The 12,971-nt window shown below is 35.5% G+C and overlaps 2 protein-coding genes across 2 annotated transcripts in view; both read right to left on the minus strand.

Annotated features, from left to right (window-relative positions):
• Positions 1-4,798, minus strand: part of LOC138713056 (CARD- and ANK-domain containing inflammasome adapter protein-like) — a 77,081-nt gene extending 72,283 nt beyond the window's left edge. The window contains exon 1 of the mRNA XM_069844793.1: positions 3,578-4,798. The gene's annotated coding sequence lies outside the window, so the exon portion shown is untranslated. The remainder of the gene's footprint in view (positions 1-3,577) is intronic.
• The window catches only part of LOC138713138 (ankyrin repeat and death domain-containing protein 1A-like), a 72,523-nt gene that overhangs the window by 8,456 nt on the left and 51,096 nt on the right, over positions 1-12,971 (minus strand). Inside the window, exon 3 of the mRNA XM_069844940.1 lies at positions 283-556. Within this exon, the coding sequence (XP_069701041.1) occupies positions 283-555 (273 nt within the window). The 5' untranslated portion in view covers position 556. The remainder of the gene's footprint in view (positions 1-282; positions 557-12,971) is intronic.

The raw sequence follows: 12,971 nt of genomic DNA on the forward strand, positions 1-12,971 counted from the left end.
ACTGATGATCCCCGATAATTTCATCTACATATGGAGTTAACCTTCTCAAAAGAATAAATTTAGATTATATTCTATATTTAATAGAGTTAAAGGGTTTGGTTTAATTTGTAAGTTTTCTTTTAAATTCGGGATATTGATTTTCTGTTTTAATTCTTGAACAATAGATATGAAACTTTTCAATCTACAATATGAGCAAATATTTCTGTGGAATAAAGCCTTAACTGTGACTCAATCTAAGGTGTTCAGCAGTAACTGTAAATATGGCAAAAGCGGAACTCTCACTCTTTCAGATTCTTCTTTCAGCTTTTCCAGTTCAGCCTGTGTTTCTCTTAATTCCCTCTCCCTCAGCTTCAATTTCTCCTTCAGCTCCTCAATGTCGTTGCTGCTCCCTACTTTTTCCTCTTCCTTCCTTGCCTCCAGGCCATGCAGGCACCGCGAGTCCAACCTCTCCTTGAGGACCCTCACCTCCTCTATGAGAGGAAGCAGCAGTCGAACCTGTCCCTCGAGGGTCTTCACTCGCTGCTTGAGGTCGGGGATAGGATTCGGTTTTGCCATTCTGCACACCAGAAAGCAAGAAAACAGTCAAACCTACAAATACTATTCACAAGTCACTTCCATTGACACGTACTCCAATGATCTTACAGAAACTGTAATGAATGAGTGCAATGCAGCTTTCAACATCATTTCTATCAAGTATTTCGGCTTGCTCAAATATGTTAGCAAGTCCGTAAAAATTCGTTCTCAAAATATTAGATTAGAAAAATAATACAACTTCACTGACTGACAAATATGAATGTTTATCCTCAGAATATCACGGAAGTGGAGAAGATTAGATACATTTCCACTTTTAGATGAATCGCTTCTACGTTACTTTAACATTTATTACTCATTTTCTTTATTTGCAATTCAGTACAAACTTGATATAATTATAGAGTTGCAACAAATTTCATGACCGCGGAAAACAACAATTGCTCATTTACACATGTTGCACTGTCAGCAGTGTTAGAACAATACCATAATCAGCACGGCCTGACGTTGGTAACATTTTACTTTTTATCTAAGAATTTGCAGACTTTGTTGATAAGTACATAAATCCTAATGATTGATTTCTGGTTGTAAGACTCACAGTTTTTAAGATCAATTTCGTCACTTTTGGACTGTTTCGTTTTTAGGCTAATTTTTTCAATTTTGGTAGTACATTCTCGGCCATTTTTGCGACTTTTGATATTACTTTCAATTTTTGTTTTCACTTAAATTTAACATAATTGAATTTTATTTTATTTTGTACTTCGCTTGCAGTCCTCATTTACAGCAAGGTTAGGATGGAATATATTTTTCATGGAAGAGCAATTCAAGATGGACAGTAAGCTTAATTCCTTGAACAGTCCCTAGGATTTAGAGAGAGAAAACTGCACAAATCAATCAGCTGTTTCTTATTTTACAAATAGAATGCCCACAAACTTCATAAAGTATCAGGACTTTCCAGGATTCTGTAAATTCTGTATAGATACCGATATTCTCCATTGCATGATGACTTTTATTTCCACACTCCTCATCCTAGCAGCAAATAGCAAACTTGCTATCGAGAATGAAGTTAAAAAGAAATCATCAGCACAGTCAGTAACATTACCACAAACTGTAACAAGTCACAGTAACTCATCAGAATTTTTCAAAGAATTGTGTGATGTTCTAGATTCATTGGATATTCCTCCTGGAAATTAAATAACAGAAAACTGACGGTAATTGTGCAATGCAACAGCGGACAATCAATTCTTAGTAATTCACATATCATCTTCATAATCCACAACTCAGACTGGTTGTTCATGATACAGCATGCTGTACTTGTACAAGAGCACAGCCATTTGGCTACCCAATCATTCACAGAATAGAAGTGATAAGCACAATAAACCTCAGGCTGCAGAGAGAGAGAGAAAAATGCTTAAGAAATTACAATCTGCAGTATACTGCGAATGCAATGCAGAATGAGACGGCAAATTGAAATACAGTTTGATTTTATATTATTTTCTATTTAGTATGTGTTAGTAAAATATATGTTTTATCTGGGAATATTGGCAACTTACATTAGCTAACTATAAAATATCGGTAGGCGCCATGTGCTACATCTACTTTGTTTTCCATGGTGTTATATAGAATTCGGTTTTTTTTAACATTTGAAAGTTACACCTTATAATTTACTATTTTTCTTTCCTTCGTTGGCTTCTGTGTGACGTATATAGTGAAAAACACGTGGTTTTAATTTGCAGCCACAAATATTTTCACCATACAAATAGTTGACACTTACCTGTAACTTATATTGGTAATTTGCTAGGAGACGTCGTTGCTTATAGACCACTTTTACACTAAACCTAAAATTTGTTTTCGCAGGATATACTAAAACCCTAAACTAACCTATCCTAACCTTTTCCTTAATCTGTGACAGGTTACGTTAGGTTTGGATAATGTTTTAGTATACGTCGTATACACTAAGGTTAGGTTTAGTGTAAAAGTGGTCTATATCCAACGACGTCTCCTAGGAAATTACCTTTATATATTCTAATGCACTGTCTAGCTTTCCCCCCCCCCCTCCTATTTCTTACAAATGTAACACTCGAGAGGTCCAGGATGCAATACGAAAAATGACCACTTTCCTAGTAATTCGTCCTGGACCCCGCGCATATTATATTAGTAACTATAACAAGGGAGGAGGAGGGCTAAAACAGTGCATTACAATAGGATATAAATAGGGAAACTGGCCTACGTATGAAACGAATTTTATGTTGAAAGTAGCCTATTTGTGGCTGCAAACTAAAACCACGAATTTAATCACTATATAACCATCTCACATAAGGTAATGAAATAAAAAATGTGCCTTCTTTGGTGTAGTCCTAGCTTAAGGTTTTTTTTTCTGGAGAAATCAACACACAAATATTTATTCAAAAACTGTTTCGCGTTTACCCATTGGCGCAGCCACGGAGAGTGGTGGTTTGGATAATGAAGCTTTTGTTTTTTCAATTCATGGGTAATATTCACGATATTATATAACCAGCGGGGTAATTTGCTAGGAGACGTCGTTGCATATAGACCACTTTTACACTGAACATAAATTTGTTTTTACAAGATATACTAAAACCCTAAACTAACCTACCTTTACCTTAATCCGTAACAGGTTACGTTAGGTTAGGTTAGTGTTTTAGTATACGTTGTATACAGTAAGGTTCGGTTTAGTGTAAAAGTGGTCTATATGCAACGACGTCTCCTAATAAATTACCTTCTTGGCTTTATTGTGTGTATTAGCAATATCCTGTCATGGCAATCAAATAGGCCCAAGGAAGTTTGATTCACAGTATAGGCTGTAAACGGCCGTGATTTAAGCAGTGTCGTGTTCTTGGAAGCATGTTTCTCATATTAGCACCCTCTCCTCAATCCCTAATTAAAATTCTGGCTGTGTCACTGCCTTTAACGTTACAATGCAAGTAAATGTTAAATATTACTTCGTACACTTCAATCTTATATTCCAAGAAATATTTTCTCTGAAGACAGCAAGAATAGTTGATATTAAGATCGACCAAATACTTACTTGGAAGGTTAGGAAGATACAAAATACAGTAACTACTAAAACAAAACGGTTTAACTAATTATTTATATGATATCAAACAATCCACGTATTATTGGAAAACACAACGACTAATAAAATGTCACAAAGAAAATATAACTATATCTATTCGAGAAGGAATAACATAAACTTCCGTCTTGGTTACACAATTGCCACGTATCCACAAAACTTAGATACAATGCTGCCAACGCTAATAGTGTAAAGTAATTTCGATAAAGATGAAATGGAAGAAAACTAGATAAGTGGAAAGACTGAAATGCGATTATTTTTCACTAATCAAAAGTGCAAGGCATTAAAATGTTACAGGAGACGCTATTAGTGATAATGTTTTATATCTATTATTATCTGCCTTTATATTGGCAATATAGATATAAATAGACGAGCATCGGCTTTTTTACTTCCACGAGATGGCGGACTCTCACACCACATCGTTCAATGTTCCTGTAATAGATGGCAGTACAGTGCCATGAACCAGAGACATCTGCTGCCAGAGGGGCAAAATACTCCAGATCCACAAGAATAACAATGCTGCACCTTCCTGGAGCTATTTGAACAGCATTGCTTTTAAACCACTACAGGTTGTACAAAACAAAGCTCTATACTGATTCATGAGTCTGACTGGTTTACTAGAACATCTCAAATACATTAAGAACTCACTATGCCATATATACGTGAAGTTCTTATCAAAATTATAAGGAAGTTTTACAGTCGACTTCAAAGAAGCCCAAATTATTTCATTAAAGGAATTGGGGACTATAATGTAGAGGACTTCAGACTGCACAGAACGCCGTATAATTTCACTGGTGGTCTTGCGATACTGTGTAAGGAAGTACAAACAAATTTCCAAACATTTTCAAGGACATCGACGTCTTCGAATTTGTGCGAAGAAGAGATTCTGTGAACTAACAACACAAGGAACAACAACATCATAGTGCAGTCAGGGACCCATGAAGTCCGATACTGCATCAAAATCCAATAAGAATTAAAAAAATAATAACAATTTGAACTATCTCATACCATCTAAAACACTGATTCAGTATTTAATTTTTACCTCTTGTCTTGCTCCGAAATAAAAATAGGTGAATATTACTAATATGTGTATCCTAAATCTGAATTTAAAATCCAAATTTCCCCATCACGTACTATTTTCCGGGGAAAGTGAATTGAATTTTTTACGAAAAAACTTTTTCTTTTAATTTATCACTGCTACTGATAAAATTATAACACACTAGGGATTCAAAATTTATCGTAATACTTGAAAAAATGTGTACTGGATACAAAAAGGATGTTACATAGTATAAAACACAAAAAACATAACACAAAAATATTTCTTGCGTATAATGAAAAAAATCTCGGAATTTGAACTTACATTTAAAATAATTTTCTGAATGATTCTAGACAAACATTTATCTTAGAAGAGCTGTCTGCAGAACAATCACTGGTGCACACTACCTCACGAACAATGTCAAACTCTACAGTGAACTCCATATACCCTCCCTGGTTGCTCATATTCATGATCTACAGACTACATACAGGAATAAGCTATTTCTTCATGGCAACCCTTTACTAAGAGACATAACATAAATACAGACAAATACCTCCGTCTTTGACGGTCTTATTAATAAATTTTCTCCAACATAACCTATTTATATTTCAATTTGTATAATCATATTTTTGTAAAATCAAAGGTCAAAGTTAACCTGGAGCTTTTAATTAAAAAAAATTAAAAGTAAAAAAAAAAATTTCTACCGGTCTCAAAGGACATAATAGGACAAAAAGAAAATGTTAAAAAACGAATTAAATAATAGGACAAAAATAAAATATTAAAAAACGAAGTAAAATAATGCAAGAAAAAGAAAATAATAAAAAACTGAATACAGTAATAAAAACCGAACTGAAATAATAAAGACCGACAGAAAATAGTAGAAAACGAAAAAAAAATGACAAAGATCGTAATTAGAAACTAAATGTAGTATTAAAAACGATATAATTTAATAGAAACGCAATAAAATAATAAAATGCGAAATCTAAATAACAAGGAAAGAAATGCAATGATGGAAAAACGAAAGAAAATAATAAAAAACCTAATAAAATAATGAAGAACAAAAATTTAAAAACAAAATCAAATGTTAAAAAAAAGAAATGAAATAATGGAAAACGATAAAATGATAAAAATCGGAATAAAATAATACAACACGAAATCAAATATAACTGGAAATAAATGATAAAAAGCTATTATGAAAGGTTGTATAAAAGCTTATATTCTTAAGAAAAAAAGGAGATTAAAATATTTTGTCTAATAAAATCCTTCTGCATAACAATTGGATTACAATATAGAAATAATATTAATGGAATTCCATTGCATCCTTACTTTACAAAAATTGAATAGCCGCCCTGAATAAGGTTGTAACCAGCAAATGCGAAATTCTTCAAAAATGAGGAAAAGCACATAACTTAGTACTGTACATACTTTTAATTTTTTGTAGCAAGGCTGACAATCAGACACGTGTGCTGATTTTAACACGAGCACAAGCATTACACATAGCGCATCATTAACAACCATTATTCATGAAAAAGTCAACTTATGAGAAATTAAATACAGTATATTATGGTTTATTTAACGACGCTCGCAACTGCAGAGGTTATATCAGCATCGTTGGAATGCCGAAATTTTTATGCCACAAGAGTTCTTTACATGTCAGTAAATCTACTGACATGAGCCTGTCGCATTTAATAGTACATTATGCAACGAGCCTGTAATGATAGTAATTAAGAAGTGAGTATGGATGTTTATGAAACGAGAGCAAGCGAGTTTCATAATTTTCATACGAGCTTCTTAATTACCATTATAGGCGAGTTTCATACGACTTTTTATGCTCGACCATATTTCTAACTTGAAATTACCGGTATTCAGATGTATACATTTTATTTGTATCTGACAAGATCGGAAGTGATCTTGTTCTAGGTCGTTAATTGTGAGATGTGCGCAGACGCGAAAGTATTGATTTTTTCCGAGGAATAATAATGTCATTGACCTTGACATAGTCCCGTTAAACTTGATAATATTATAATATTATAACCTTGATTATTGAATTCGACATTGAAAAACGAGATGACAAATTGAATTTATTTGAATATTATTTACAATTAATGCTAATTATTATAGTAACAGAACACAACCTTCTGCGACAGTATTGGATTTCAGCCTCCGTGACTTTTCGCTAATTCTCTTTCGATTGCATATCCGAGAATAATCGATACTTGCGGTTTTATAAAGGTACAAAGCTGACTTCTCATTGGCTGAGCACATATAAGCTGAGTTATCATTGGCTGAAGACCTGTGCTTTAATGAGTAGGTGTACTTTAATGACATGCATTAAAGGACTGCTACCAGGTGTATAATTTGTACATTTCGGCATGGTCGAGCATAAACACAATTAAATGCCATCGGCCGGTATCGCACCCGCAACCCCGAGCATAGAAATCCAGCGCTATACCAACTGGGCTACCGAGGGCGACATGAGAAATAAGGGTTACATCCTTCTTCTAGGCTGCTATTCAATTAAAGACATTGTAGGATTCATTATTTTAACTTGAAATCGGCAATCCTGACAGGACACACTGGGTTCATATACAGCGTGGCCTTCATTTCGCCACGATCATTATCTTGAGTATTTTCCAGATCATCTTACTTTGTTACGAATTTCGATCTTTCAGCATCTTGTCATAAAACCTAACACACTCCATGTCACAATTTAGTCTTACAGTTAGCACAGGCTAGCTCTAAATATTTCAACGGTGCTTGATAGGAATTTCTCTTTCGATCATTTTATCCTATTCATAATAGAAAATACTCTTTCGTACGGATGCTTTTCTTCCTGCAGGCAGAGAATAAACTCTACTACACCACAAAAATTCTGAAAATTCAGGAATTTCTGAATTATTAACGAAATGTGTACCAATTCATAGATAAAAGATCACTGAATTTAGGTTATGATTGACCAATATTTAAGCATATTTTATTTTAAAAGTTGTTATAATAAGTGATATTTTTACTGAAACGATTGTACAGAGACATCATTTTATTTTTACTTCAATTTTTATTGTACCTGAGTTTTTGAATGTACTTCACTCCCACCCCTTCTGCTAATGAAGTTCAACCGTCCTCCACACAGATCCAAGACTGCATATACAGTCATAGTATTCTTACCGTCACAGTACGTTCCAAAAATATGTTCGCGTTTTCCAATGACGAAAGAGCTTTCAATATTGCATCATTTTCGCACAGGTACTGTCGTCCATTTGCCTACGTCGCATTCCGGTTTTCCCCACCAGCTTCTATTCGCCTCTCTGTAAAGGCTAGTGGCTGGGCTGTCTTAACTCTTTTCTGAGAACATTAATTTCTGTTAGGAATTGGACGTCTACGTAATATTATACCCATATAACTGTTTAAAATAACTTAAATAAAAGGGCCTCGTTAAGTAATTAATTTTCATGTGATTTCCCTCCTTTCTACGGCCCTGCGACATAACCACTTGGACGGACAGTAGATAGCATGTCTGAGTAATTTCATCTTTTCGCATCGAGCAGAAATGAAGATTGAATTTACAGTACGTAAGGTACTCTTTTACAGAGTAGGTAGGCCTACAGAATTATTTCAACATGAGTTACTAGTACGAAGGACGAAACTGGTAATTGGAATTACACACATTAGAATTGAAGCCTGTATCGAAAAGAACCGCCACCATTTTGAAAAATGTGTTTAAATATCCATATTATGATTATTTTTCAATTTAACTTCATTCTCTATATTGAACGCTAATGTGCTGTAGACAGTATATATACAATGCATAATGAATACGTCCACATGGACAGCTCATTAAAACAAAAACCTAATGAAAATTATCAAACTTAAAAGCGTGATATTTCCTAGTTTACGTAAATGGATGAACTACTTTTCTTCCCTCCTACACCTAGTAATGTGATTTGTTTGTATATCACGCCATCGAACTCCAGTCGTGGAAGGGGGTAGCAACCGTTGATCCAAAGGTATAGCCAGGTTAATATCAGAAATGTTAATAAAAGTAAAATTATGTCCCTGTATTACCAGGACTTAGTAAAAATAGCGGTACCGTTCCGTTCGAGACGGTCTGTACAATAATCACAAAGCTAATTTGGATAGTTCAAAACGGTATTTGAAAATCCATGTCACATAATATGAAATTACCTAAAATCTTAAAGTAAATATGTGTTTTAATACACAGTTTTCTGCTCTTAATTAGATTACCCTATGTAGAAGGCCATCGTCTTCATTTGCATTATGTTTGATCTTTTGGCAAGCCCGTTAGGCATTATAAAATGTGCCAACATTGTTGATTTTCTGTTAACTTCTTATTGCACCCCTGTCGTCCGCCAAGCGCTACACAGGGCAAGCAATCACAAACCTTACAGCTGCAATTCTTCATATTCACCAGTTTTGATACCCGGTGAGTTCATCAGTATTGATTAATTCAGGGCTGGGCACCGGGAGCGAATACAAACTGTAAACGGGGACGCTTAATATCATAGCCCATAGAGAGGGCTATGTTAATATTCATCCGTCACGACATGAACGCTGCGCGGTGTTCAGCGGGGAAGAAAGGGGTTGAAGAATGTAATATGTCTCCCCGTGAGAGAGTAGAATTCTCTCTTGGTGCCCAGCACTAGTTTAATTGAAAGAAAAGTTGTTGTAAGCACTGATGAAATCAGCTGCAGTTCACAATGACACGAAGGAAGTCGGATGTCATTGACAAGCTCTTATAAGAATTAAAAATCATGCCCACTTCAATACATTTAATAGATTTTTAACACACCGACATTTTATGCAGAATTGTTCTTAAAAGAAAATTTAGCTTATAAAAACTACCGCTAAGAGGTAAAAGAAAAGAGGTAAAGAAAATCCTCACAGTAGCTTGAAATACGACTTCAGCACTGATATTTATACTTACTCTGCAAGGAAACGTGGAGAGTTACAAGACTGGAAAGGAAGTGCGCAGGGGAATGCTGAAGCTGCCAAGGCAACGAGACTGACGAATCAGGAAACTGGAACCAGAATTCACTGCATGACACACACAGCTTTTATGAGAACATATTTACACGTACGCTATACTTAAACTGAATAAATTATAAGTGAACGAGATATGATACAGTATATTTCGTGTACAAATCCAGACTGCTTCCTCTTCTGTGTTACTGAAAGCGTGCAACGGTCTGCCGACAAATTACTGATAGCATTGGTTGATCGTTTATTGACAGAATATGAATCTCAGAGAAAAAAAATATAGTAAGTGTGCTATCTTTAATGAACTCAAAAATCTTCAAATATTATCTGAAATGAGGAAACTATCAACTTTGAATGCTTAGGCTACATCTAGGCCTAATCGTGAATCAGAGGAAATGAGGCAGATTTGTGGCGTTTGACTGAGCACTCTACAGACCTGGTTTGTAACACGTCACTGTGGTAAAGAGATATGGTAACTACACAAAATGTAAGAAAGAAGGATAATAAAGTTTTCCTTCGAACTATTGTTTCAATAAGGAATGCTAGAATTGTTGCAGGATACATAACTTACCAATATCAACCCCACTTACTATGAAACACAATAAGATGCGTTACAAACACTGGATAGCAAAGAAGCTGGCAAATACTTCAACAGCCAAGCCCGCAATGCAGCAAACAGCTACGGGATTCCCAACCACAGCCCACAACGCAAGGTCACGTGATTGCTGTAGCAGGCTTTGGAGCATGATCAATAAATAAGCCATTAAGTCTGTGACGAGACTGAATCCCTGGCTGGTTGAACAGTGAAACATGTCACGGAGATACAAATAAATGTGAAGGAAAGAGGAAAATAAGTGCTAACGGATCTTGATGTAGACTGTAAGTTACGACTATGTACACGGGCCACAGGTTTACCAATTAAATTCTGAAGTGTGGTGAGTAATGCTTAAAAAACAACAAAACACAATTGTTAGCTAAGAGAGGGACAGATGGCACAAATCAGTTCGCCATCATCTTTTCTGGAAATGAGCAGCTTGGGTAGCTAACCATGGAAACAAGAAGTTGCTGTCCAGCAAATTGTGACGAAAGCAAACAACATAGATACCGGTACAGACGGAATGACATGCAGATGTCACCTCTGGCAGAGCTGATACACATTTTGTTAAGCAGGTCGTAACACAAACACCAGGACTGGCAATGTCTCTGGCTACTAGAAACATCAATGACTCCTTTCTAGGGAATATTTTCGGGTTATCAACCTGTGCTGAGGTTTATTAGAGGCAGTTGAAGAACTCACATTATTCTTCAAATTCGAAAGACTCAAATCTCATGTGATTAGCATGTATGGGGAGGAAATCCATCGTAGTCTTCGTATATAGCTTTCTTGTCGCCCTCATTTCTCATAATGTTTACCTCACAACAATATAGAAATATAATACTGCCCATGTGCCACTTTTCCACACATTCATTAATACTTGATCAATAGCTCCATGGTAACCAGGGAAAACAACACAAACATGGAGTTTTCTACACTTGATATTGATAATTGTAAATCAATACTATGTGGAAGCCTCGGTCGTGGGTTGGAATCCAGGTTAGAGCATAACACTTACGTTACCGTCAATGTTTATTCTCGACTGCCTTCTGTATGTTAAGCGTAATGTGCATAATCTTCCTACTATTCATAGTTATTCAACCCTTTGTGAAGCAGCTTGACACTCCACTGACAGCTTGTCAATATTATTATTATTATTATTATTATTATTATTATTATTATTATTATTGTTATTATCATTATCATTATTATTATCATTATTATTATTATCATTATCATTATCATTATCATTATCATTATCATTATCATTATCATTATTATTATTATTATTATTATTATTATTATTATTATTATTATTATTATTATTATTATTATGGAAACCATTTGGTTTGATTGATCCTACCCATAAGCAGCTCCCCTGTTGCCTCAGCAAGAATCTTGATAATCGAACTTCCCAAGACCGATAGAGCCCCCTCAACGAGTTCTGCACTTCACGAATTTGGCGTTCGGCATTTGGACATGGATTGTACGGGGCTGTAGTGGCATGTTTAATTCCATTCCATTGTATGAACATATTAAATGCCATTTAAGTAAATTGTGTGCCATTATCAGTGACTTCTGTTGATTGTAATCCATGTGTGTCTAAAATGCGTCTGAGTGATAGAATAACGGCTTTAGTGTTTGTAGAGTTAAGCCGCACAACTTCCAACCATCTTGAAAAGTCATCCATTAAAACTAGGAAGTTTTGTCCCTGGAACGGCCCAGCCAATCCATTATCAGTCCAATATATAATTTGGATTCTTTTCCCCACGATGAGCCAGTTTGCTTACGCAGCTTTGGTCGTGGCAGCTGAAAAACTGCACAGGTTTTAACAATACTCTCAGCTGATGCACCAAAACCAGCCACCAAACATATTAGCTACGACCTAAACTTTTCATATTGAAAATTTCTGGATGGCCGTTATGGAGCAATTTAGTAGCTACACGATTTTGAAGACTGGAGGGGGGGGGGACTACTCTTGAGCCCCATAACAGACAGCCATCTTGTACTGACAGTTCCAAATGTCTACCAATAAATGCATCAAACGATGACTCTAGCTCTGCTCTGGGCCAATCATCTTCTCCTACGGACTCTTGGCAGAATGTAATGCTTGGCAGTTTCTGTAGCTATATCAGATGATGGTGTTGGGAAAATAGACGGATCTTCCAAGAAAGCAATAATCTTCGGAATCGCAGTTGTAGCATCTGGATTGCTACTCAAACCATCAGCAATGCGAATTTGAGTGCCTGGTCTATGTTCGAGTCGATATCATAGCCTATGCATGTAATAAAGACATCAGGGTAGCATTCCAGGCGATACTACATTCATCTCACCTCCTTTTGTTTTGATTGTAGGCTAATTTTCTATATAAACCTATGTATGAGACCTGAAATATATGTGTAGATCCTATAACGGACACCATATCGTCAGCCACCCTTCTCTCTTTACTCCGCTCCTTCGAGCGTAATTTTTCAAATAATTTAGGTTATCATCTTAAATAATGGAAATGTCTTAAAATTGTGTTTAATTAAATATTAGTGTGTTTAATACTGTATCCAATTTTCCCCAAGAAAGTATATTAGAATTTCCTCGCGCGTCAATAAAAAGTTATCGTAAACTGATACAAAAACTATGCAACAGAATGCGCCACTATTCAACGAGACGATAGCTAATGCATGCAGGTAACATGATCAGGTTATGTTAAACTCATTGTTTACGCCTTA

The sequence above is a fragment of the Periplaneta americana genome, chromosome 2 (genome assembly GCF_040183065.1).
Source record: "Periplaneta americana isolate PAMFEO1 chromosome 2, P.americana_PAMFEO1_priV1, whole genome shotgun sequence".
NCBI lineage: Eukaryota > Metazoa > Arthropoda > Insecta > Blattodea > Blattidae > Periplaneta > Periplaneta americana.